At 37.8% G+C, this 25,869-nt stretch overlaps 2 protein-coding genes across 15 annotated transcripts in view; one reads left to right on the top strand and one right to left on the bottom strand.

Annotated features, from left to right (window-relative positions):
* Positions 1–9,065, bottom strand: part of bcl2l13 (BCL2 like 13) — a 79,352-nt gene extending 70,287 nt beyond the window's left edge. For 9 of the 13 annotated variants that reach the window (XR_011346661.1, XM_069903724.1, XM_069903720.1 and 6 more), the window contains exons 1-4: positions 7,982–8,675; positions 7,258–7,362; positions 4,993–5,149; positions 3,269–3,338 (exon numbers count right to left, since the gene is read on the bottom strand). Coding sequence is in view for 12 of the 13 variants with exons in the window: in XM_069903724.1 (XP_069759825.1) it covers positions 3,269–3,338; positions 4,993–5,149; positions 7,258–7,362; positions 7,982–8,177 (528 nt within the window). In the remaining variant the exon portion in view is untranslated. The other 4 variants (XM_069903718.1, XM_069903715.1, XM_069903717.1 and 1 more) reach the window with 4 other exon arrangements.
* A 106-nt stretch (positions 9,066–9,171) lies between these two features.
* Positions 9,172–24,265, top strand: atp6v1e1b (ATPase H+ transporting V1 subunit E1b). Of its 2 annotated transcripts, none has more exons than XM_069903727.1 (9): positions 9,172–9,397; positions 12,757–12,822; positions 17,809–17,918; positions 19,008–19,074; positions 19,767–19,856; positions 21,356–21,424; positions 22,373–22,467; positions 23,333–23,420; positions 23,757–24,265. In XM_069903727.1, the coding sequence occupies exons 1-9, from the start codon at positions 9,365–9,367 to the stop codon at positions 23,817–23,819; spliced, it is 681 nt and encodes a 226-aa protein (XP_069759828.1). In that variant the 5' UTR covers positions 9,172–9,364; the 3' UTR covers positions 23,820–24,265. The 2 variants fall into 2 exon arrangements, with proteins under 2 accessions (XP_069759828.1, XP_069759829.1); XM_069903728.1 differs by lacking the exon at positions 9,172–9,397 and adding an exon at positions 12,401–12,424.
* The last annotated feature ends 1,604 nt before the right edge of the window (positions 24,266–25,869 follow it).

Here is a 25,869-nt window from a genome sequence, read left to right as displayed (position 1 = left end):
CTCTCCATGTGACCTCACAAGGATTTCCTCTGAATGCCCTAGTTTCCTGCACATTCCACAATGGCTGCTACAAGTTTCCTCTCAAGCCAAAATAGCGACTATACTTTTTCCTCCCACTGATGCGGTTTTACCTGCTGAGTTCCTTCATCAGTTTATTTAACATCAGATTCCAGCATTGACATTGTCCAGTCTCTTGTGGAAATGGGTACTTGATGGTCAGCACATACTTGACCCTCATTACATGCTGTAAATTATGATTATGAAAATATTCTTTATCTTTGATATCCTCAATGCTTCTTCAATACAATTTAACACTGAGGATACTAGTCATCAGTTGATAGTGCAGTTATAGTAGGAAATGAATTGAGACCTTGCAGCAAACATTTCCTATCAATGATGTATCATGGTGCTGCAATCACATGTTTGACAAGACAGGAATAATGATGGAAATGACTGGGATCTTAACTAAAAGTTTTGTCCAGTAGAATCAAATGGGCTTTATTATATTCATTTGTCACAAGCTCCATGTCCATAGTCATTTTATTCTAATAACTTTTTAAACAGCTGTATTGATACAACCAAGTGGCTTGCCAGAGCAGGTCATAATGCAGCCAGCCACATAGCATTCCAAACCCACACCAACTTATTAACTTTGATGATCAGGAAACCATGAAGAACTGTTGCCTCTCACATCCAAGTTATGGAATTTTACAAAGTCTGTGAAATTGCAAACAGCAATCAAAAGATAGGTTTTATTCATTTCTGTCCAAAAGTATTGTCAATTTTCAGTCCAAGTCAATTTCTTATTAAATGATAAAAGGAACTAAGAATCTCTTTTTTATTGATTGTAGCTCCAGCTTTTGACTTTCAAAGCACAAAACAATGAACTACAGGATTTGTTTGCCAATAGGAAGATCAAAATCATACCATGTCTTATTATTTTCCCTCCATACAAAGCAAAAATATTCAGCCTCCAGCATTAATTTCCTGTAAACTTTATGGCTTCAATTAAAGATTCAACAAATACACAGTGGAGGATAAAAGAAGTTACACCAACCCTGATCTCCAAGCAATGTGGCACAATTCTACTGCTTGCAGTCGACTTCACTTAAATCGCAATAATGTACCAGAAAAATGCAAAAGCTTCAGTTTAGTGAATAACATGGTTACAAAGCATATCAGTACAATATCTTATTCTAGAAGTTAAATACTTTATCACCGACCATCTTACTCAGATAATAGCTATTGTTCCAAGCCAAAAAACATCTCAGTGCCTTCTGAAAAATTTTTAATTATTAAAAAAGGTCTTTTGATAATAAGTTACACATTTTAATTCATTCCAAAATGTTACAGTTTCAGCCGTCTTTTTAAAAAAAATATTTTAATTGAGTTTAATATACAAACTGAACAATTTTTAAGGAAAGCACTTAAATCATCTTGTAAACATGTAACCACAAAGAAAAAAATGAAACTACATCAGTGATTCCTTGATCAACAATAAGAAACTAATGATTAAAAATAATCTATAATAACTAAGTTAAACCTATGTTTTCAAAGTTAGACCAAAAAGAAAAACAAAGAAAAAAATGTAAAAACTACATCTTATCTACCCCCTCCCTCTAATCAATGTTACTTTGTGTATATATGAAAAAGGAAATTGTGAATCCAATGTGACCTCCAGATATCAGACAAAGAATCTCTGGTGCACTCAAAAATTCTTAATTTTTCCAATCATAATAATATTCTATGAATGGGCCCCACATCTTTACAAACTGAAACTTTTCATCTTTAATATTGTATCTAATTTTCTCCAAACTTAATATATCATATAACCACTGTGTATGGGTAGATGAAGAGACATCTTTCCATTTCAATAAAATAGTTCGACTGGCTATCAACGCGATAAAGGTTAAAACTTTCCCCTGAGATGCAGGCAGAAGTGTATCTGGGTCACGAGAAAAAATAAAACAATTAATGGACAAGGTTCTATACTAATCTTAAAAATTATTGACAGAACCTCTCTAATTTGGGCATTCCAAATCAGTGTGAGGTTTCAAAAACTTTCCACAGTAGATCAACATCTGCATAAAAAACAAGATCATTTAAGTCTGGACATGTGTGTTCTGTGTACCACCTTGAATTGTAATAAAATCAAGCTAAGATAGAGCACCAATCTTCATCTGAAAGTGTTATGTTCAAATCTTGTTCCATATCATTCTTAATCCCAGCCATGGAGGGTGATCTTAAACCATTATAAATATGATATTAATCCACCATGAAAAAAGAACCACAAGTTAAAATATACATCATGAGTATTTTATTCATGGGAAATCAGAAAGCTTGGACTGAACAAAATGTCTAACTTGTAAATATCTAAAAAAAAATGTCTGTTAGAAAGATTAAATTTGGTTGATAATCGTTCAAAAGAAGCAAAATTATCTTGACTAAAAAGATCATTATAACTTTGGATACCTAATCTATGCCATTCCTTGAAACCTACATCCAGCAGAGACAGCTGAAAAAGATGGTTATCTATGATGGACTGGCCAAATAAAAACAATCAAACCCAAAAGTTTCCTAAATTGGGCCCATATTCTCAACCTATTTCTTACTAACAGATTGTTTGTCAATTTAGAAAAGGAAAATGGTAAAAAGGATCCTAAAATTGCCAATGTAGAAGTTGTTTTGGAAAACTGCAGTTCCATTTCTATCCAAGAGGGGTGATTGCCATTTCAATCGACAACACAAAAATTTTAAATCAGTAGGCAACTTAAAGATGGTAACTGCATAGGCCACCACTAACACTTAGCAATGAGTTAATGTGTAAACATTTTAAACATAGAAGTTTTAAATTTTAAAAAATACAAAATAGTCTTGGATAAACTTGCACAGTTTACATACTTTTACAGCTGCAAAGAAGTTGCCTAAAGTGGACATAACCACTCTTCTATTTGTTCATTGTTTAATGTTGCCTTATTTTTAAAAAATAATTTAGTCATACAGCACAGTACCAGGCCATTATGTTTCAACGGCGGGAGGAAATAAGAACCCCTGGGGAAAACCCACGCAGACATGGGGAGAATGTACAAACTCCTTATAGACAGCATAGAATTCAAACCCTGGTCCCAATTATTGGCACTATAAAGGGATTGTGCTAACTGCTACACCAACCGGACCGCCCCGTTAGCCACATTATTTCACCTTAATACTCAAAAAATAGCTCCAAACGAGTTTGACGGAATGTTCCAAAATAGTATGTTAATTCTACCTTATTCCACCCAGTGGCGCGGCTAGCAAGTTGATTTACTTGCTCTTTGTACAGCTCATACTCCAGGGGTCTGCAAATTGAGACAAAAAAAAGCACAATTTTATAAGATTTCTTTAAATGCAACGTACCTTAGAAATCCATAAAGACACAGAACTGACATTCCCACCTCAATTGCTTCCAGTGACCGTGGATAATATTGACAATGATACAATAAGGCAATCAAAACATTCCATTCCTCATATAGGAGTTGCCACACTAATATAGGCCAAGGTGCAGGCATCTATTAAATGATCATTCTAAAAACAAGCTGGTGAAATAAAGCACAACCCCATTCTAACCATATGTCAAACAAGAAGTGGTTAGTTAACTAATTTAACTAGACCTAGTACAGGAATTGTAAACCTCTGATAATCTACTATCTGCAAAGCACATTGGTTCTCCATATGGTTCCCGGTTGCTGTGCTACCCTGAACTTCATCTTCTTTAGATTTTCTTACTTTCTTGAAACCTATGTTTCAATTTCCTAAATTCCCCGATACTAAACAGGTTCGCTGGAAAATGTTATTCAACTGTTTACATCTTTAAAAAGGCTAATTAAAAGAATATCCATTGGGCTGGAAAATCTGCTGGTCCTCAAAAGTTTCTGTATGCAGTTATTCAGCATGGAAAGAGATGAAGTCCAACACCCACACAGACCAGTGGGCACTCTGTATTATAGGAAACAAAATCCAGGATATGCATGCCTATAGTTTATTTTAATACTGAATGATTCAAATGATGAGATTCAGTTAAACAATGGGAATAAATAGATATTTTCCCCAGATTGTCAAGCTGTGGCTTGCAGGGGTGGGGCCCCAAGCACTGATAACTAGCTATTCGTCATCCACTTAAACAATACATATGAAGGGCCCAAATACCTCCAAAGGTTTTTGCACGATGGAATGAACGTGTCAAGATGATTTAAAAGATATAGACAAGCTGAGTGATTTGGCAAGAACATGCAGATACAAAGGTGGAAAAATGCACAAAACAGAAAAGTAGAGTACTTAAAAATAACTACTGATGGATTGGGTAATAACGTTCAAAAAAGATTGGAGTACCTGGACATAATACTGAGCCATCATGTGCACATAACAAGTATTTTGGAAGATGATTATGAGAATTAGAAACTAGGCATAAAGGGCTTTGGAGAAACTGCACCTCGATCGAGTATTTTGTACAGTTATGACTCTTTCCCCAGAGGATGTCATTAAAAATTTCTGGCCACTAAGAAAATGCACAGAAAAATAGCTTTGAGTTTGAAATTAAAACACAAACACGTCAACTTGGTATTCTATTGATATAAATAATTTTTTATATAAAAAGTGTACTGCATAGAATAAATTGACTTGCTATGTGTGATTTGCCCAGCTCCAAGTTTTAATTCAACAACGTCAGTTGTTTCTACATTAGAAGAGCTCAGATGAGGAAAAAGAATAGGAACCCAGCAGAGGCATGAAAACTTAACCCTAAAAAAGTAAACATAAAGCTGGAAACTCAGACCTGCATAGTTTCTATTTTCATGTCTTTAACACCCAAGTCATAGATTTACATTATTCATGTGCAGCTCTGTTTATAGGCAAGGTGGAGATGTAAATATGAAATATGCCACTCTCGGCAAAACATGTTTCTGTGATTACTATTCAGTGAAAAAAATTTTAAATGCTTCAAATAATGCAACTCACTTGGCAAGAATATTTTGCACTGCTCCCTGCACCTGCTCAGTAAGCTCCTGAAATACTTTCTCTCCAAGACGAGCCAGACAATCTTCTATTGAGCTTTCTGGATTTGCAGGACTAAATACTGGAGAAGTGTGGCACTCAAAACCTGTACTGGCAAAGGCTAGGAGAGAAGGGAGGGGGTAAAATAAAAAGATGGAAATTTAGAATAATTGAACCTAAAAATCAAACAAATCTTCTTAGAGCGGAAATAATATAAAATGGTTTACAAAACACTAAACTGTTATATACCGTACACATTATTCAAATTTGACTCCCAACAATCATGGGCAGGCAAACAAAGTGAACTTTTTTAAAAAAGTATTTAGCTGTAGTCCGTTATAAATTATATATGGTCCCAAGTTACACAAAACTGTATGTGTATACACAGATATTTTTACTACTTGATAGAATCACTTAGCTCTAAACTGGAAATGAAAAAGGGATATCCATTGCATTCAGTACTTTTTAAAAAAAAACTCAAAAAAAAGTTGAGTCCTTTTTAGTGAGGAAAACAGAAAGAAACAGTACAAAAAGCTGATTATGGAATAGGTGTAAAATGCTGCAATATCAATATTTAAAAATTCAACATCAACAGTAGTCAATATTTATAGCAGTAATTTAATCATTGCAAAAATTTAATTTCACACCAAGTTATTGATATGGAAAAAGGCAAATTATAAAAATGACCATCATTTATTTTGCAGTAAACAAATTTCCATTTCCCAAACATAGCATAAAAGAGCATATAAAATGAGGCAGTTACCAAATTGCAATAAAAATACATTTCAAAATAATGAATGTTTCATTCCAGAAAGCTGGACAGTTAACTGGCAAATTCTATTCACGTTAAATATACATAATCAGTGGAAAAACACTTTTCCAAACATTGAGAAAGTAATGAGATGAGCAGGACAAAAGAATGCCAGTGGATATTGTTTGCATGCATTTTCAGAGCTCTGACAAGGCTGCTAAACAAGATAGGACATATTACAGAAAAGGTACAAGGCATGACTGACTAAATGGGGCCTTTTCTGGCTAGCTGCCAGTGCACTGTTCTGTGGGGAACTGTGTTGGGTAGCTACTTTTCACAATGCAAATGATTATGAGGAAGAAAAAGAAAGCTTTCTGACCAGGTTTGCAGGTCTGGAGAATGGGCAAAGAAAGAGGCAGATGGAATACAACTCGGGGAGGTTTATGGTCATGCTCTTTGGGAGAAGGAACTATTTTCTAAATGGGAAGAGAATTCACAAGCAAAAGTTTCCCTAAAGGTGACTTTGCAGTTTGAGTTGATAGTAACAAAAGAAATGGAATGTTTGCATTCATTTCAAGTCATCCAGAATATTGAGGCATTTGTCAAATCATATTTGGAGTAGTGCAAGTAGTTTCAGGCCCCAAATCTCAGGAAGAATATGCTGGAGTTGGAGAGGACCCAGAGGCTTTTGAGAACTATCACAGGGATGAGAGTGATAACATACGAGGAGCACGTGATGGCTCTGGTTCTGTACTCACTGGAGTTTAGAAGGATGAGAGAGATCTCATTGAAACACAAAATATTGAAAGGGCTGGATAGAGTACAAGTAAAACACAGAAATCTGTCGACCCCGTGGTTGAAGTGAAAACACTAACTGAATAGAGTAGATGTGGAGAAGACATTTCCACAAATGGGAGAGTCGAGGACCAGAAGGCACAGTTGCAGAATAACAGGGCATCCCTTTAGAGCAGAAATTAGAAAACGTTTCTTCAGCCAAAAGGCAGTGAGTCTGTGCAATTTGTTACCACAAATGGCTGTAGAGGCTAAATCATTTAAAGCAGAAGTTGATTGATTCTTGATTAGTAAGGGTATCAAAAAGTTATGGGGAAAAGGCAGGAAAATAGGGTTGAAAGGAAAAATACATCAGTCATGATTTGAACGGTGAAGCAGTCTCAATGGGCTGAATAGCCCAATTTTACTTAAGGTCTTAAGTCAGACATCACATTATTGAAATTGATGGAATGTTTGTTCACAGAAATAACAAAAAAATTCTGTACTTGGGTTTCTCCTATATTCACCAACATTTGTTTTCAGATTAGCACAAAATACATTAAGAAAAAACAATGGGCTCTACCATCATCGCACTGGCTGTCAAACAAAAAGAAATCTAGCTTAATAAGCATCCATAATGAAAAATGCACCCAAAATATTCAAGTAAAACTAATTGGAAACAACAAACTGGAGATGCTTAAACCAACCTTTATTAATTTCATCTTGCAATAGTTTAACCTCTTCTTCTATTTTCATCTTGAGGTTCTCAGCTGCAGCAGGGTCCAAAGGAACCACTTCTATTGATTGCGTCCCTGTAAAGTCAGTAGTACATCACCGACTGTGCATTTACATAACAATATTAGCTTAAATGGAGAAAAAACTATTTGGCTTATTAAGCTTCGCAAATTAAATCAGGGATACAATAGGGCTTAACAACAGTGACTTAATTTTCCACTCTTCAGTTATTTCTTTATTCAGCAGTTCTAGAAAACCCATTGCAAAACACAACTGCCTTTCAACTTTGTATTTCTAAATGAAGACATTTCACACTGATAAAGTATGACACTTTGACAGGATTCATTACAAACCATGCAGAAAATTAACAGACAACTTTTGCATGATTGCAGATAATATGCCAAGATACTTTGCAAGTGAAATCAAGGCTATTCTTTCCCCAAAGTGCAAACTTGGTTAACTTTGTTCCTTAAAGGGGGGGAAAAAAAACTAACAAAATAAAAACGCCAAAGTAAAAGTAAACTTGTCAAGTTGTTGCACGAGATTCCAAATCTGGAATCCAGTTAATTGTAAAACAATACGCTAACCGCATACATCGATAAAAAGACATTTAGAACAAGCAAATTAATCCACACAAGTGTTGAAGCTATTTATCATTATGCCCCCCCCCCCCCTGAACTATATTCTTAAGATTACCTCTCATTAGTGGAATATTTTCTTGTGAAGCCAGACCCAAATAACGAAGGACGACGTATCTGGTCTCATAACGAAAACCTTCAGGTAGAGCTGTAGCCATTTTCACTTGAACCTTTCCGGAGCCCAACGACGTTGAGAAACACAAGCCAGGAGAAGAAAACGATGCATAAACCACAATCGACGAACTAGTTAGCATCTAATCCCTACGATTTTGCCCCATTATTTTATCAAGGAAGAAAAGCGCTATTAAAAAGTTTCCAAGAGGGTCTTAAGTTTCAGAACACATGATCAAGATAAAACTGAACGCCCATATATTAGTGTTGAAAATTATGATCGGCAAGACATTATTTGGAAAAGTAAACCGCTGATAACAAAGTCCTTTGTTCAACGACCCACCAAATACAGATGCAATTCCAACAATACAGGGGGGGGGGGGGGGGGAACAGTCACAACCAGCGCGGTTGGGTGGCATTTTATGCCCTATTAACGAGGCAATTATAAAGTCCTGACATTAGTTTTGAACAGACTAGGAAGTGATGTTTAAAAATTCGATAAACTTCACAGGACCATCCAAAATTAAATATCCAAGTTCACTCCACAGCCTTTAACTGGCCTGAGACATCAAAATAGCCCAGATTACACGAGAGACGAAAAGCATTTTATATTTTAAACGTTGCATGATCTTTGAACGAATACTCACTTTCGATCTAATTGCGGGAACCCCCCCCCAAAATGTCACTCAAAGCAGCAGGACCGACTCACCGCACAGGAGCAGGGAACAAGCCGGTCCAACTGCTGAGCGCTGATCCTTATTTAGGCCCGCGCCATCTTGGGAGGAGGGGGCAAAGAGACAGCATGTCTCCGCCCCGTCCCGCAACACAAGGGGGCAAGGCGCCCACAACCTCGCCTTAAATCACCGTGAAAACCACAGCAGGCCTCCCGTCATCCCAGCAGCCAGGCCCCCTGCAGAGAACATCCCGACAGAGTAGAAAGAAAATCCGTCCACCCGAGTCAAAGGTCAAAGTTCACGAGCACCAAAATGCGAAAGACGAGACCAAGGTCAAAATCGCATTTTATTGAATGGTTGAATCGGCGAACGCCCACCCGATCGACATCATCACGCGCGAGCGAGTCCCCCTCCCCCCCCCGTGACGCAAATTCGGGCCGTTGGCGGATCGGGTCGGCACTGCGCCTGCGCGCGCCGCCCTGCCGCAGGACGGCGTGACCCGCGCATCAGCTGATCGGCTCGAGGTTGGAGGCCCCTGCCGATCCAGCCGCTGGTGGTTGACTCCCTGGCTGGAGGTGAAAGCAGTGGGATCCTGCCACGAGCTCGCTCACCCCCTCTTTTCAGTGGCCTCGGTGGGTGTTTCTCTCTGGAAGACGATGGCGCTGAGCGACGCTGATGTGCAGAAGCAGGTAAAGGGGACAGCGCCCCCCCCCCCCGCGCCCCCACCACGGAGGGAGGGAGGGAGGAATCGAACCAGTGGTGCTTGCATTTTTCTTCCCCTGATCCCTCTTTCACCAGTTTTACATTTAACAAGTACCAACCCTCGTCATTCAAAATGATTTGCGATGTGGCAGGAGGGGATTCATTAACGATGTGCTCGAACGGATTTGGAGGAAATGTCCCATTTTAAACTTGTATAGTGTTAATAAACACCTGCAGGAAAATGTTTCTCATTTTAAAAAAAAACCTGGATCTTAATGCTAAAAATTCTTGGGCTTCTTTCAGAAAAGGTTAATATTTGACATTAACGACAAAACTTTTCTTTCTATCGAGTGATGATCCTTTTGTGCACGACTCTGCTATTTTGTTCAAGAAGTCCATGTTTCTTTCCTCCCCCCCCCCCCTAATTTGGTGATTGACATTGCTGTATTAAGCGTGATCTGAAATGCGAGCTCTTGTATTCCCACCATTTTCAAAAACCCTAACAAAATTGTATACTTTCATATCTATGGAAGATCCTGTTCTTTTACACAGACCCCTTGTTTGTGGTGATGTTGTATTCAACTGGTTGTTTGAAAACCTGTGATTTGAGTACGTTTGTAAAGAGTAAATATTGTCAATGTGTTGGAAAAACTTTTTATGATAATGTCATTTGAGTTCGTTTGTAAAGAGTAAATATTGTCAATGTGTTGGAAAAACTTTTTAACGTTTCATGTGGAAATACCAAAGTTAAGTAAAATAAAATCCTTTTGTATACTTCAGTTGCAATTTTTCCATTGTCACTACCCTTCATCTACCGTCTTAACCCTTGATGAGACTTCTACTTATTATTTACAGGTATTGTATTGTAAATCCACTGGATTATTTTTAGCTTTCATAAAATGCTGTGAACCAAAGTGTTTTTGTATGAGTAAGTTAAAATGGCTGTTTTCTTTTTGACATTGAGATAATGTTTAACCTTGTTGAGTGCCATGAATATTCATTTTTAACAGTTGGTAACTTTAAGTTTTTGTATTGCACGAACATTTTTTAAAATCAATTTTTGTATCTTTTTGGGTTCCTTTCTATATTTTGATTTTAACTAAGTTCTAGTTGTCGGTAAGCAAAAAAAACCCACTGAGTTGCTACTTAAAACTAGTTTGAGCTGAAGCACCTCGTTTGAAGCAGTTGGATTCTTGTTTGTTCTAGTGTGGGGGAGAGCTATTTTTGTTAAATTGCTGGTGGAGTATGACATTTTTTTCAGATCATTCTCCATTCCTGTGTACATGAAATTAATCTGTGTGCAACTTATGAGAGAGCTATTTAAATTTTTAGTAATTACAACTAATTCTATTTTTTTTCAAAAGTACTGAGTATTACAAGCTCTCATTTTAGTAAAATGGGATTATCATTGTAAGGGATAGAATAGGTAGGAAGAACTGAATGGTCACAGTTGAAATTTCACCCAAACACCATCACAACACAAGTCACAGGCCAGTGACAATTCAATATATTGGAAGAACTGAGGGAAGGCTTGTCACAGTCTGTTCCAGATTCGATACATTTCCAAAGACATTGTGATTTTGCAAGGGAGTATGGCGGCATGCCACTCGGCAGGTGAACCGGCCCTGCTTGTAATCCACGCGGCGGGGCAGCCGGCCAAAATGGCGTCGTCGGGGGTTCCCCCTTCTTCTCAGCACCGGGCTCAGAACCCAGCACTGGGGGACCATGTGACGCCCGAGTGATGCCGGCGCGGTTCTCAGCCAGGTCCGGGCTGGGAGTACGTCCAGCCCAGCAGCCTGCAATAAATCAGTTCTGCTCACTGAGCTCAACCTGTCTGGTTGTGAGTTCTTTCAGTAGCAGTGTAGCTGCTGCTACAGGAGAACCATTCTGAATGCTGAAGAGAAAGCAGGATTTTGAAGCAGCTCTTGTAGCCAGTCATTTTTGTGGAATTCAGAGCAAAGCATGCTCTGTGAATGACTGGGCCTTTTTGGTGGATTGACCAGGGCCAGGAGGGTCTTTTCTGAAGCAAAGTGCTTCATTTTGAGTGTGACTAACAGTGAAGGTCAATTGGAGAGACCAGTCCCAGGGTCTTGGAAGCTTCATGGAGACCACCCAGTTCGATTCTTGCCTACAAAAGGACCAGGAGTGTTATGACTACAGCTCATGTGGATGGACATTTCTTCAAAGGCAACGCAAGAATTTGTGAGTCTGTACCAGCCACAACTCCAGTCTTCCCATCAGTTCATCATTAATGCTGAGCATCAAATTTGAAAGCCCTATGCTTCAACACTGAATTTGAAAGACTGAACTTTGTAGATTTTGGCCTGGACTGTAGTGGTGTGGAAGGATAGTTTAAAAGTTAAGTCAATAGTTTGAGTTAGGAATAAAATTAGTGTTTTAAAATTAAACACTGCTTCATTGTCTATTGCGGCTCATTGAGTGCTGTTTGTAATGTGTGGTTTGAATACATGGGGCCAAGGAATGATAAAAGCTCATCAATCCCATATTTTCTTGGGTAAAGACATCCAATTAATTCCACTCCCCTACTCTTCATAGCCTTAATCTTTATCCCCTCAAAATAGTTATCCAATTATTTTATAAATTTTCTTCTGATCTTTTCAAGCAATCCTCCAAATACACTAACTTGTCTGGTTTCAGAAGAGCCTTGTCATCTCTGGTTATTTTCTCAGTCACAATACATTGGTCTCCCCTGGTTACTGACATTTGTTTATAAAATGGTTCCTCCAGATTTTCTTTAATAATCTGAAGTAGAAAACCATGAGCATCTCAGATTATTTATTTAAATTTCTATTTTAATTTTATTTTCTAAAATTCTTGAAATAGTGTTTTTGATATTCAAGTATTGCAATATTTGTTACAGTGCCATTGTATTTCTTGACTAATCTGGTAAAGAATCTATAAAATTGGTGTAGTTACATTGGTGGTCATACAGCAATAAAAGACAAATGACCATTAGGGATAAGTACACCTTGATGTAATTGAACATGCTCAAGGTATTGAATGGGTCAGTTGAAACAGAACTCTTGTAACTGTTGAAGATTATTCTGGCTAACCCTTTGTATGGTCAGTTTCTAGCCATTTTGTAAAATGTATAAAGATTTTAAATAAAATTCTTTGTGATAATTTGTCTCAAATATGGAAAAGGGTCCTTTGTTTAGGTAGGGGAAAAGCTCATTTGACTTTTTGTACATTGGACTTTGAGTTGTGGATCACATGATATTCTAGCAAATGGAACCTGGTGAACGTGGACATTATTTTGCAGGAGATGTGTTGTGCCTAGTCTCATCAGTATGATTGTATGTGCTATTTCTCTTTTGTTTTGTAGATAAAGCATATGATGGCCTTCATTGAGCAGGAGGCAAATGAAAAGGCTGAAGAAATCGATGCAAAGGTAAGGTTTATGTAGATAATTGCGATCCTTGTGGTTGCTTTGCCATCCAGTCCGTTAGCTGTGGAGCTAAACTGTTTGAAGAGATTTCAATAATTGCACTCCATCTAAGGAAATTGGTTATTGGATGACATTCAAGCTTATTTCTTACAGTTGAATTCTGAGCAGTCAAGATTCATTTTGGAAAGTGAATGTGGCAGATTGTTCTCCCTGTTTTCTTGGCTCTTCCTCATTTACTGTCTTGATGTCTGATTGTTGCAATAAAGAGTGGGAACTGATACTAAGAAACTATTGCACTATAAAACTTGAATAATTCAAATAATGACTGTGGAATGTCATTTGTTTCTTTACAAATTAAAAGATCATGCCCTGTTGATAGTGCACAACAAAGATGTGATAATGGATCTGGATCCAAAATGTTGACTGACCATTTCTCTCCAAATCCATTTATTTTCTAACATCTTTTGAATGCACTTAAATAAGCTCTGTTTTTGCACACCTGACTTATTTGATCTTGTGGCTACAATGTCTAATTTGACGAACCCAATGTATCAGAAGATTAGTTCCCCATAATTAATAATCTATTCTCTAAACATACCCTATTATTTCTACTACTTTTTCCTAAATTGTGGATACTATTTTGGGGCCTATATACCTAACACACTGTTTTCCTTTTGTTACCTTCCCCAAATGAACTCTACGTTCTCTAAGACTATCCTCTTTCATGATTGTATCTTTTATTTAGCAAGCCAACTCACTGCCCTTTTTCCTGTGTACTCTTCCGATGTCGTATAGAGTTCATAGCTTTGATCTCCTAACCATGGTTCTTGTGACTATCCAATTATATCTGGTCATCTCAATATGTAATGTTGATTTTGTTCACTCTCAATTGTATTAGTTCTGTTGTTGCTCCAATTCCATCTTGCTCTTTTACAGCTTTTTTCTTTCTCGATTTCTATTCTTTCTTTTTCTCTAACTCTTGGGTACCCATCCCCCTGACATGTTCCCATGACTAGCACCATTGCAAGAATATCTGACCCATTCTGCATGAACAGGTAGGTCTCTTTTTTCCACAACTGTTCTCAATGCGTCAAGAATGTAAATCCTTTTCTGCATCGGTAGTCCTGGAGGAATCTTTCTTGAACTTTTTACCGTCTTGTGTTCACCCTGGTGTGTTGGACTGGAAATAATCCTGAATTATACTTTTTATAGGTGTCTGGCTTTTATTTTTCTTTAAATTTTCAATCAACATGCAGTCAAAATGAAGAATAATCAAAAAGAAAAACATCAGTATCAATAATAATAAATGTTTGGCCCATTCTAGTACTTATAATAGGAATGGCCACTCTAGCCAATCGAATGCCTTTTCTGTATCTAATGATACAATTACACTTGGGTTTTCTTTAGACTTAACTAAATGAATTGCATTAAATGGTCTGCTCAAATTATCTGCAGGTTGTCTTTTTTTTATATAAATGAAACCCACCTGGTCGGTTTAGTTAAATGATTGGCTAGCACTTTTGCCAAAATTTTGTGATCTGCATTTAATAAAGAGATAGATCTGTGTGATGACTGTTTTAGCGTGTCTTTTTTTATTGGTAGTACCGTAATAATAGCTGTCGAAGGATTCCAGAAGTGTCTTGGTTTACACTGCCCAATCCAATACCTCCATAATGAGAGGTATCAAAAAATTGTCTATAAAACTCGGGTTGGTGACTTATTTACCTGTAATGTATTCAAGGCTTTTTGTTCTCGAGTGAAGGGGGCATCTAATTCCATCTGATCTCTATCGTCCAACTTTGGCAGTTTAATCGCCAAGAGAAATTCATCTATTTCAGTAGAATCTTCTCAAGTCTGATTCATAGAGCTTTGTATAGTATTGTTTAATTGATTTTCTGATTATATGTTAATTTGTCAGGCTCTATTTGAATTGTATTTATCAGAGGATGTCTCCTCTGCCTTTAATTGCCATGTCAAAACTTTGTGCTCTATCTCCCAATTCATAATACTTCTGTTTTGTAATTTTTTTTATTTACCAAAATTTTCTATTTTACTTTTGAACCTGTTCTCTGGTATTTTTCTAATTCTGTTATTTCTTCAGGCCATTGTCCTCTGCCATATACTATTTATTTTGTATATCCGTCCCCTCAAGCAAGCTTTTAATGTATCCCATATTAGGAAACTGTCATAAGTAGAGGGTCTGTTTGTTTCACAAAACAATTTTATTTGTTCCCTGATTAAAATTACAGAAATCTGGCCTTCTCAACAGTGTAGAATTGAGATGTCATCTGTATATATTCTCTTGCTTTTCAGGCATCATTATCATTAAGGTCAGAGGCGCGTGTTTAGATTTCAACCACTCTGCTCTTCAATTGTGCAGGCATTGAAAACAAATCTATTCTTGTATAGGAGTAGAATGAGTAATCTCTCATCATGGGGTGTAACTGTCTCCATACATCTATCAGGTTTAAATCTTTCATTAAATAAAGAGTAACTTTCGCAGTTTTGCCTTGCTGATTTATCAAGGACGGGATCCAATCAAAAGTTAAAATATCTTCCAATCAGTACATTTTGTCTACCCTCTACTGTTTTTTTCAGAAGTCATTTTGTATAAAGGAGCATTGAGTTTTTACACTGTTTTGCCTGCTGAGATTCCCCAGCATTGAATTTTTACACAGGTTGACCTGCTGAGTTATCCTAGAGCTCTGTAGATGTTCAAGTCAAGTCCAGTGTACTGCCATCCCCTCCACAGATTCCATCCACATCTCTTCACTGCCTGGGAAAGGCAGCCAACACTTCCTCAGGAGTTTGTGGAGGAGCTAGTGGAGTTGTTCAAGTGAACCAGTACGGACTTGAAGGGCTGACATGGTCTGTTAACGTGCTGTTAATGGTTATATGATTCATCATCAAAATTTGGAGCTTATTCACAAGCTTCCAGGATTTTGCATACATCTTACAATATACCATTACAAATCTTCTCGCTGGGTCAATGGATGTGTCTTCGACAATGATGGTATATTTTTGTTTATTAAAATTGCCACTCCCCTTGCTTTGGTGTTAAGAGGAGGATATGACTTGTCCCACCCAGTCCCTTTTTAACTTGTTCCGATTTTTGTAAGGTGTGTGTCTTGTAGAAAAATTATAACTGCCTTTAAATTTTAAGTGTCCCAAAACTCTTTACCTTTTATGGGTCAGTTTATCCTGTTAATATTATAATTAAATTTTGACTTTCTATTCATATTTACATTTTTACATATTCAGCTCTATCATTAGACCCTTTTGATTAGTTGTACAGTAAAGTGATTTTCTCCTTTTAACAAACAGATGTATTGGCCCTGATCTGATTGGTGAAGTAATCGAGAAACCCTGGAAGCCTGCAAAAAAAAAAACCCGTGGTACTGTCTGAGGAAAAACCCCTCCCCTTCGCTTCGGCGCAATTTTGAAAAAATTCTCCCTCTCTGGCGCCACTAACCCCCTTAAGTTGGAGTCTCCACCCTGCTATTTTTTAAATATTTACTCTTCCTATACCTTTAATATTACTTTAAAAGATAGAAAGTAAAACAATAGTTATATTTTTATCTTTTTAACATTTACAGTTCACTTTGTCTTTATTCTTGTTCTTCCTGGTTCAATATTTGAGTCCCCTTTACAGTTCTTGTAGAAATTTCTCTACTGTTTTATAAAATCTTTGGGGTCCCTCTGTTACATTGATCCTAAGCATCACTGGATACAGCATTCCATATTTTATATTCCGTGTTCTTAATTTTATTTTAACATTGTCAAATTCTTTTCTTTTTTACCAAATTAGCGCTCACAGTCCTGAAAGAATAGTACCTTTACTCCTTCCTTCTCAACTGGGCCACTGTTTTCTCTGGCATACTCCACTGTTGCTCTTAATGTTGCCTGCTGGTCCCGGTAATTCAAAGATCTCACCAGGACAGGTCTTGGTCTTTGGTTGTTTGCTCTCCTGGGGCTGATGGTTCTCTCTATAAGTAGTTTTCCTTTGTCTTTTCCTACTCCTGGCACTTGTGGGAATCACTTTAAAGAAATTCACCCGGTCCTCTCTTCCCCCCCTCCCCCTTCCCTGGTCAGTCCCTTCTCTCAGCCTGATGATTCGGGCATTATTTCTTCTGAAATTTTCCATGTGGTTGATTTTTGTCCAGCAGCAGTTTTTTATCCACTTTCCACTTCTTTGCATTTTCCTCCAGGGTTTTTAATTGTCCTTGAGTCATTATCAGTTTGTTTTCAACTTGGCCCACTCAAGTATTCAGTTCTTCAATTGCTGTTGTCATTGCTGTTATTTTTCCTGCCACTTCTCTTAGTCCACCTTGGAGAATCGTTCATTCAGAACCTCCATAGGCTCTTATCTTTTAGCAAATCCTTTGTCGATTCCCCCCACTTCCTTCTGTACCTTCTTCACCACTCCCTTGTAGACTTCTATTGATGATCTAGATGACTTTTTGAGCTTCTTCAGTTATATTTTTCTGGGTCTTGTTCTTCTTACCCATCAATCCTTTGTTTTTAAACACAAAAAAAAGGACTTTAAATTGATCTTTTAATCAATCTTCACGGAGAGCCTTTCCAACCTATGCCTGTCGAGGTCCTCAGCATGGCCATGCCCCCACAAAAATAGGTTTCTCACCTGGCTGATCTTTCTTTGGAATCCTGATATTAGTTATGGTATTTATCTGAATTTACTGAACTGCTATCTTTGGATAGTCTTTGTAAAGAAGGCGGAGAAAAAAAATATCTTGGCTTCCAAGTGCTGTTGACAGCCCAGCTGTAAACTGGCTGTAGTGGTCGATTCTCCGACACTAGACACAAAAAATAGCGATATTGAAATACCCTCCAAGGTTGCCTCTTTTTACCATTGTATACACTTTTAGAATGTTTGTGTAATATATGTACCTTTTATAACTTTGGACAAGCATGCAGGTTTATAAAACTAATTATTTTATTGGTATTGAAGATGTTTTGAACTGATTGCAGGCAGAAGAAGAGTTTAACATTGAAAAGGGTCGGCTTGTACAGACTCAAAGGTTGAAGATCATGGAGTATTATGAAAAGAAGGAAAAGCAAATTGAACAGCAGAAGAAAATGTAAATACTTTGTAAAGTATTAAATAGTGAACGATTTTATTTCCCCCCCCCCCCCACCTCCCCATGTTTAAATATTCCTTGATTGGCGTTTTAGTTTGTAACTCAGTAAAATCCCCAGTATCTAGCATCTACAGGGATTGCAGATGTTGAATATGCAAATTTTCTGATTGTCTGAGACACAATTTTGTAAAGCCTACCTAATACATCTGAATTAAGACTAGACAGTTTAAAAGATAAAACACAATGTAAAGTAGTTTGACCAAAAAAAAATCACTATTGTCCTAAATTGTATGAAGTTCATTTTAATCAGGAATTAAAGTTAAATTCTAACCCTGCTCACTAGTGCTGTAATCTTTGGCTTGGCTTCGCGGACGAAGATTTATGGAGGGGGTAAAAGTCCACGTCAGCTGCAGGCTCGTTTGTGGCTGACAAGTCCGATGCGGGACAGGCAGACACGGTTGCAGCGGCTGCAGGGGAAAATTGGTGGGTTGGGGTTGGGTGTTGGGTTTTTCCTCCTTTGCCTTTTGTCAGTGAGGTGGGCTCTGCAGTCTTCTTCAAAGGAGGTGTACTTTGAAGTGCTGTAATAGCATTGGACTAAAAGTGCAACTCCTGCACCAAAGTTTACAGATGAAGCCATACTAATAAAGATGAAGACACTTACCAAGCAAGGATAGGAAGATGTTTTAGAAGACTCACCATAGTGGTGAGCAGCATCAGCCAGGGCACCTTCACTTTATTCAAACACAACTTTTCCAAAACTAAGCTGCTGAGGGCAGGGTATAACCAGGTGCTCCACTGGCTGAATGTTTACTGCCATCTTCACCAAAGGGTTGTGTGTTGGTTCGGAGAACATTTACTTCTCAAATTAAAAATTTGTATTTAATTTTTTATTTATTCTTATTAACTTTTTTTTGCTGATTGCTTGGATTCCAGATACCAGGGACTTTACTGTATAAAGAAACTTTAAACATCAAAATGAAACAATTTGTGTATACCTCCTTACTATGATTTTCACAATATACAAATTGCTCAGATTCTTAACATGTTGGGTATTGAAGTGTCTTTCTGACTGTTATTATTTTGTTTTAGTCAAATGTCTAATTTGCTGAACCAGGCGAGGTTGAAGGTCCTCAAAGCCAGAGATGATCTGATTTCGGTAAGATTGTTGATGCTTAAATATCTAAGTGTTATTACTTGGGGACTCCCATCTAAAGAGTATATTTTTAAGACCATAAAACAGTGCAGCACAGGAACAGCTGACCATAACAATCTAACTGATCCCATTGTCTGCATATGGTTTGTATCCTATTCTCTGCTTGTTGATGTCTATCTAAATGCCTCTTAAATGTTACTATCACATTTGTTTTTTCCACCTCTCCTGGCAGCTTGTTCCAGATACCTACCACTGTGTTTTAAAATTTCTTGCCTTGTATGTCTCCTTTAAATTTTCCCCTCTCCTAATTCCAAGCTGCCTTGGCATTTATTATTACTACTTGGCATGAAGATCTTGCATGCTGACACACTGATCACTTCTCAACATGTTCAGGTTTACAGTTGAAAGGTTGGAAAATAAAATTTGAGTCCTGTTTGTAGTAGCTATTTTAAGGAAAATATTAAAATCACTGTGGCATACTATCTGGAAGAAAAGTTTTAATTTGTATTTAAGTATTTTTAGCACAAGAATTTTGCCTTTTGTGGCAAAAACAAATTTCAGAGTTGTTCATCTTTTGGAATTTTGCAAGTTTTGGTCTGGACACCTCTGGAATTTGTGAAGTGTATTTGTAGCTATTTGAATTTTCTTTGATTTTTCGTGACCTTTTTGATGAGGGCTTTTATTTTGGTTTCCAGGATTTGTTGAATGAAGCCAGACAGACACTGAGCAGGGTAGCAAAAGATCCTTCCAGATACCAAACACTTCTTGATGGACTTGTACTGCAGGTAAGAATGGTCTAACAGATTAGAAACAATGGGTTAGTTTTTTTTTTCACTCAACTACATCAAGTACTGTGCCTTCTCTATCTTATTAGATGCCATGTTAATATTACTGGTTTTTCTTGTGGTTGGGGAAAGAAAATGACAAGAATGATATGGATTGCAACAGTTAAGTTTGCTCAAAACTTGATGTTTTTATGGACAATAAAACTAGAGACTTGAAAATTCGTTGAACCTGAAATTGATGCTTTTGCTACATCATTACGCTGTTTACATCCGGTACCGCACGGATGGCAGTCTTTTCAATCTAAGGCGCCTGCAAGCTCACACCAAGACACAAGAGAAACTTGTCCGTGAACTACTCTTTGCAGATGATGCCGCTTTAGTTGCCCATTCAGAGCCAGCTCTTCAGCGCTTGACGTCCTGCTTTGCGGAAACTGCCAAAATGTTTGGCCTGGAAGTCAGCCTGAAGAAAACTGAGGTCCTCCATCAGCCAGCTCCCCACCATGACTACCAGCCCCCCCACATCTCCATCGGGCACACAAAACTCAAAACGGTCAACCAGTTTACCTATCTTGGCTGCACCATTTCATCAGATGCAAGGATCGACAATGAGATAGACAACAGACTCGCCAAGGCAAATAGCGCCTTTGGAAGACTACACAAAAGAGTCTGGAAAAACAACCAACTGAAAAACCTCACAAAGATAAGCGTATACAGAGCCGTTGTCATACCCACACTCCTGTTCGGCTCCGAATCATGGGTCCTCTACCGGCACCACCTACGGCTCCTAGGACGCTTCCACCAGCGTTGTCTCCGCTCCATCCTCAACATCCATTGGAGCGCTCACACCCCTAACGTCGAGGTACTCGAGATGGCAGAGGTCGACAGCATCGAGTCCACGCTGCTGAAGATCCAGCTGCGCTGGATGGGTCACGTCTCCAGAATGGAGGGCCATCGCCTTCCCAAGATCGTATTATATGGCGAGCTCTCCACTGGCCACCGTGACAGAGGTGCACCAAAGAAAAGGTACAAGGACTGCCTAAAGAAATCTCTTGGTGCCTGCCACATTGACCACCGCCAGTGGGCTGATAACGCCTCAAACCGTGCATCTTGGCGCCTCACAGTTTGGCGGGCAGCAACCTCCTTTGAAGAAGACCGCAGAGCCCACCTCACTGACAAAAGGCAAAGGAGGAAAAACCCAACACCCAACCCCAACCAACCAATTTTCCCCTGCAACCGTGTCTGCCTGTCCCGCATCAGACTTGTCAGCCACAAACGAGCCTACAGCTGACGTGGACTTTTTACCCCCTCCATAAATCTTCGTCCGCGAAGCCAAGCCAAAGAAAGAACTTTTAGAACAGCAAGTAAAAGTGAAACCTTCAGTTTACCACTGTTCTATAGCCTAATTTTTTGCCAAAACAATGTTTGAGCTTTGATCAGTTGCATTAAGAAAATTATGATCTCACAAAATTGATATGAAATGCATTATTTTCCATTTTAAGGGTTTTTATCAACTCTTGGAACCTGTGGTGATTATTCGATGCTGCAAACAAGATGTGTCATTGGTTAAGGTAATAAAGCAATGCTCTGTTCAAGATATTTTTGTGTTTGAAATTGGAATGCTTTGATTTTTTTTTCCAACTAGCATCCTGTGCAGTGGTTAAAGGATCTAGCTGACATTTGCCCTTGCCTCCATTTAATGTATCCGGAATGTTCCCATTTAGTGTCTAAAGTTCATTAGTAATCTTTAGTCTTTCCAAAACTCACTTTTTCCTCTCCCAAAAGAAACCATATCTATTTCTTTTAACTCCCTTTCAAAAATCAACTTTTTCAAAATTGGTCAGTATTTCAAATCTCCATTGGTGGGGCAGATTTGCATGCACTTCTAACCTCTTGGATTCTGTGCTCTCTGTCGCCTCCTCTTTGTGTGAAACCTTTAAGACCTACCAGTAGGTGTCTACCCTACTACTGCCGCTACGCTGCCCGATGCAACCCCAAAGTGTAATTTCTGCGGGAAGAACAAGCACAGCAGATCCCAGTGCCTGGCAAACAAAGCCAGGTGCCAGAAATGCCTTAAAAATGGCCACTTTGCTGCAGTCTGTCGCTCCAAAATGGCCGCCATCAAACACAGTGCCTCGTGTGAAGCCAAATCGCCACTCTCCATTTCAAACTATGTACATATGTACAGATGGTAGTGTAGGATGACTATGATTGGCTGAGAGTGTAGCCACATCTACTGGCAGGTCTTAAAGGATTGCTCCTAGCCAGACCAGGTCATTCTGGACTGGTTGACCTACTTGTGATATGCTCCAGTCTTTTCAAAATTTATTTTTAGTTAATATTGATTTCCCAGCTTGAGAATATTAGTTATGTAATGCGCGTCGAAAGAACCAAAGACTTGTTGATCCAAACCAAGGCTTTTATTAACTAAAAGACTGCATATGTAGATATACAGGTTGGTGATAGAATCTGTACTATCACAAGTTAAAACGTGAATTTTCATTGTTTTTGTCAAACAGACCTCTATCAGCAAGAATCTTCCCATTTACAAGAGCAGCATAAATAAAGGAATTGAAATTCACATTGACCAGGAAAACTTTTTACCAGAAGACATGTAAGCATCATTTCTTTTGAAAAGACTTGGGCTTGGTTTAGTTCCACCTGCTGTAAATAGATAGTATTTTTAATAATGTACTCTAAAATACGATCTGTATCTGTATTTTATCTGTCCATTGAATATTAAAACATTAATTTTGTTTTATAAAATATTTATCTTGATTATCAACCCAGGATTAAGTATCACTTGAGTCCAAATCCTGCACTGGCAGGATGCAAGTACTAGTGTTAAGTTTTCCTTTGAGCTTCAAAATGTAAAAGTGCTCTGCAGTTCATAACAGGTAACAGTTGTGTAATCTGTTAAAATTTGCTATCAAAGTACTGATCATATCTTCTAAAATGAAAATTTTCTTTGTTATTCAGTACTGTAGATCCATTAGAAAGGCTACTCAGTGGGTTTAGAATCTTAATTAATAGACCAATTTAGTGATTGTCCATTACAATTATATTGTGAAAGCTTATTTAGATCTGTAGAATTTTAGGTTTGGTCCTGAAATTTTACAAGTAAAATTTTTTCTCAGTAAAAGTAAATTTTAAGATTTTAATTTTGGAGAAGTTGATGAACAGTCTTTGCTCTGTAGGGAGAGAAAATGCTCAGGTAATATTTGGAGAGTGGGTTTGTATGAGGTTTTATTAGAACTTCCCGAATGGATGACAAAAAAACTGAGCATTTTGACGACCAGTTAAATGGCAATGTGCAAATAAATAAAAACTCTGAAATGAAAGCTCTTTCCATTTGGTTCACTGTTAACAGCATTTGGATTAATGAAAGTTTTATATTTGTGTTTTTGTATAACGAGCAATTGGCATTGTATAGGCAATAAATATTGACAAAGGTACTTATTATTTTTCTTTTCTAACAGTGCTGGAGGTATTGAAATGTATAATTCCACTGGGAAAATCAAGGTTTCCAATACCTTAGAGAGTAGATTGGAACTCATTGCACAGCAGGTAAGGAGGTAGTCTGAGCTCCAGGGGAAATGCTAATGCAGTGTTAAGAATTTCTCTGTTTTGGTGGTGGGGGTGGTATTCATAGTTAATGCTTGTGCATTCTATTTTCTGTGTGCATTTTGTGTCCACGGCCCCTGGGTGGCTTTGCAGAAATGTAGGCAATTTTTTTCCCTATCTTTTCAAATGCTATAGTCATGAATGGGGAAAAATAGATCCCAGCTTCAAAAGGGTTGTCACTGAACTGCCTTAAGTATTTGCTTTGCACCGTAGACTGTTTGATTAGGTTGCAATTATAATAAAGGAATTATCTTGACCTTCCACAATTTTATTTCTCAGATGATGCCTGAAATCCGCGTAGCTTTGTTTGGTGCCAATCAAAACCGGAAGTTCTTGGACTAAATGTGTGCTTTGACTGTTGCATCTTGGCACATACTATGATTAAAAAATGTAAAAGTTACAGACCAGTACTTGAGTGAAATGATCCATTGTTCTTGCTTTTGTTTATTAATGTAACCTGAAACTGCTTCATTTGGTAGTTTTTTTCCAATTTAACGTTTGCTGTATTGGCCCAAGGGAAAGTGCCAGAAAGGATGGGGAAGGACTGGGAATGCCCTGTATTATCAGTTGCTTCTTTTTGTGTACACATAAATCTGTTTTTCCAAGTGTGAAGAAGGCATCATTTGAATTGTTGGTTGTCACTTTAACTGTACAAAAGTGAAGTCTGTAGATGTATTGTACCTAGTGTTACTGATATTAGTCTTGTACTATTTAAATTGAAATGGAAGTTTGTTTCAAGTACTGTATGTATATGTGGTTCTGAAGTAAAGCTTTTACTGAATCTTAAATATGGTTTTCTTTGAGGTGCATCTTTATTCTAATAGACTGGCCAGAAATGACTTGATTGTCAACCCATCTACCACACTACTAGGCCAAGATCAGGGATGTACTCAAAGCTTCCTTGAAGAAATACATCTCCTTTGACTCCATAAGTTTTTTAAAAAGAATTGGAATGGTATGGAGAATAAAGCAATAAATAAGTCTAGGAGTGATCACCAACTACCTGCCTCATGGGCAGCATTTGCTGAATCTGTGTCTCCAATTGTTTCAAAAATTGGCCTCATTAACAAACTAAGGATCTAGAGTGAAGTTGTATTTAATTTCCATTTTAACTTTTGAAAACATTTCCTCATAAACCATAGCTCATTTCTCCAGCAACTTGGCTTTCAAACCTGATCACTGGTGCTCTGGGTTTTGCCAGTGATGGAGTTTCTTTCAGGTGCTGGTTGGAGTCCATTGGTCTGGTGTGTCAGTGAAGCTAAATCTTGGAGATAACAGGAATGTGAAGAGAATTAAAATGGGATGACTGCAGGATTTGTGCAAATGGGTGCTTAATGATGGTCATGGACTTTGTTGGCTGAAGGGCTTGTTTCTACATTGTATGATTTTTGTGATAGTTGGCTCGAACATTTAAAAACAATTTTTGAATAGATTAATTCATTTTTAAGAGAATTTTGCCACGGTTCATACTTTCTCCCTGTGTGGGTTTTCCTGAGGGTTCCAGTTTCCTGCCACTGTTCAAAACTTAACAGGGGGTGAAGGTAGTTTGGGTGTAATTGTATGGCACGGGCTAGTGCTGTGTGTCTAAATTTAAAATGATCATTTCTTCCGCTTAAAAAAAATCATAGTATTTAGGTTAAATTTGGATATTATCTCTTGAAATTTCTATTTACTTCAAACCTTTCTGTTAAAGACTATTAGAATAAAAGAGTTGCAAGAAATTGATATTGAAGCACTGCATTCCACTGTGGATCTATTCCATTGATTATTGACGATCAATTCACATGGTGGACTCCTATTAATGCAGGGTATTTTCAACCAGTCATGTCCTTTTCAAGCAGCTAATCATGGTAGCACTATTGTTCCTGCTTTTTGTCTCATTTCTCTGCATATATTTCTTGCTATTGACCAATTGATATTTCAAGTCTAGGTCACTTTGCAATTTGACTCGAGGGTTACATTTTTCTTGAGCCAGTAGCTGTTCCCTCCAAAGGACTGAAATTGCACAAATAGTGCACTATCCAAGTAAACCTTTTAAAACTGCAATGATCGACCAATAGCTTTTATTCAACAAATTAGAATCCTCCCAACTTCAACTGCCATAACTGATACTTTGCCAGACACTAGGTTTCTCCCGTCATCATTCAACCTCAGAAGTAAATCAGTAGCAAAATGGCAACTGCTGGAAATCTTAAAAACAGTAAATGCTCAAAATACTCAGATTAGATGCATCATGAATTAAATGTTGGAAATAGAAAGCTCGTTGACTTCTTGCAGTTGCTTTCTTTTCAACATCCCTTCACGTACAATTTGTTACCCCCACCATGCTGGAACATGGATCAGCTGTCACCGCTTTAAAAGTCCACAATCATGTTACCAGATCAGTCATATC

The sequence above is a fragment of the Narcine bancroftii genome, chromosome 11 (assembly GCF_036971445.1).
Source record: "Narcine bancroftii isolate sNarBan1 chromosome 11, sNarBan1.hap1, whole genome shotgun sequence".
Lineage (NCBI taxonomy): Eukaryota > Metazoa > Chordata > Chondrichthyes > Torpediniformes > Narcinidae > Narcine > Narcine bancroftii.
Note: the sequence above shows the minus strand (reverse complement) of the source record. Positions and strands in the feature narration are given on the sequence as shown.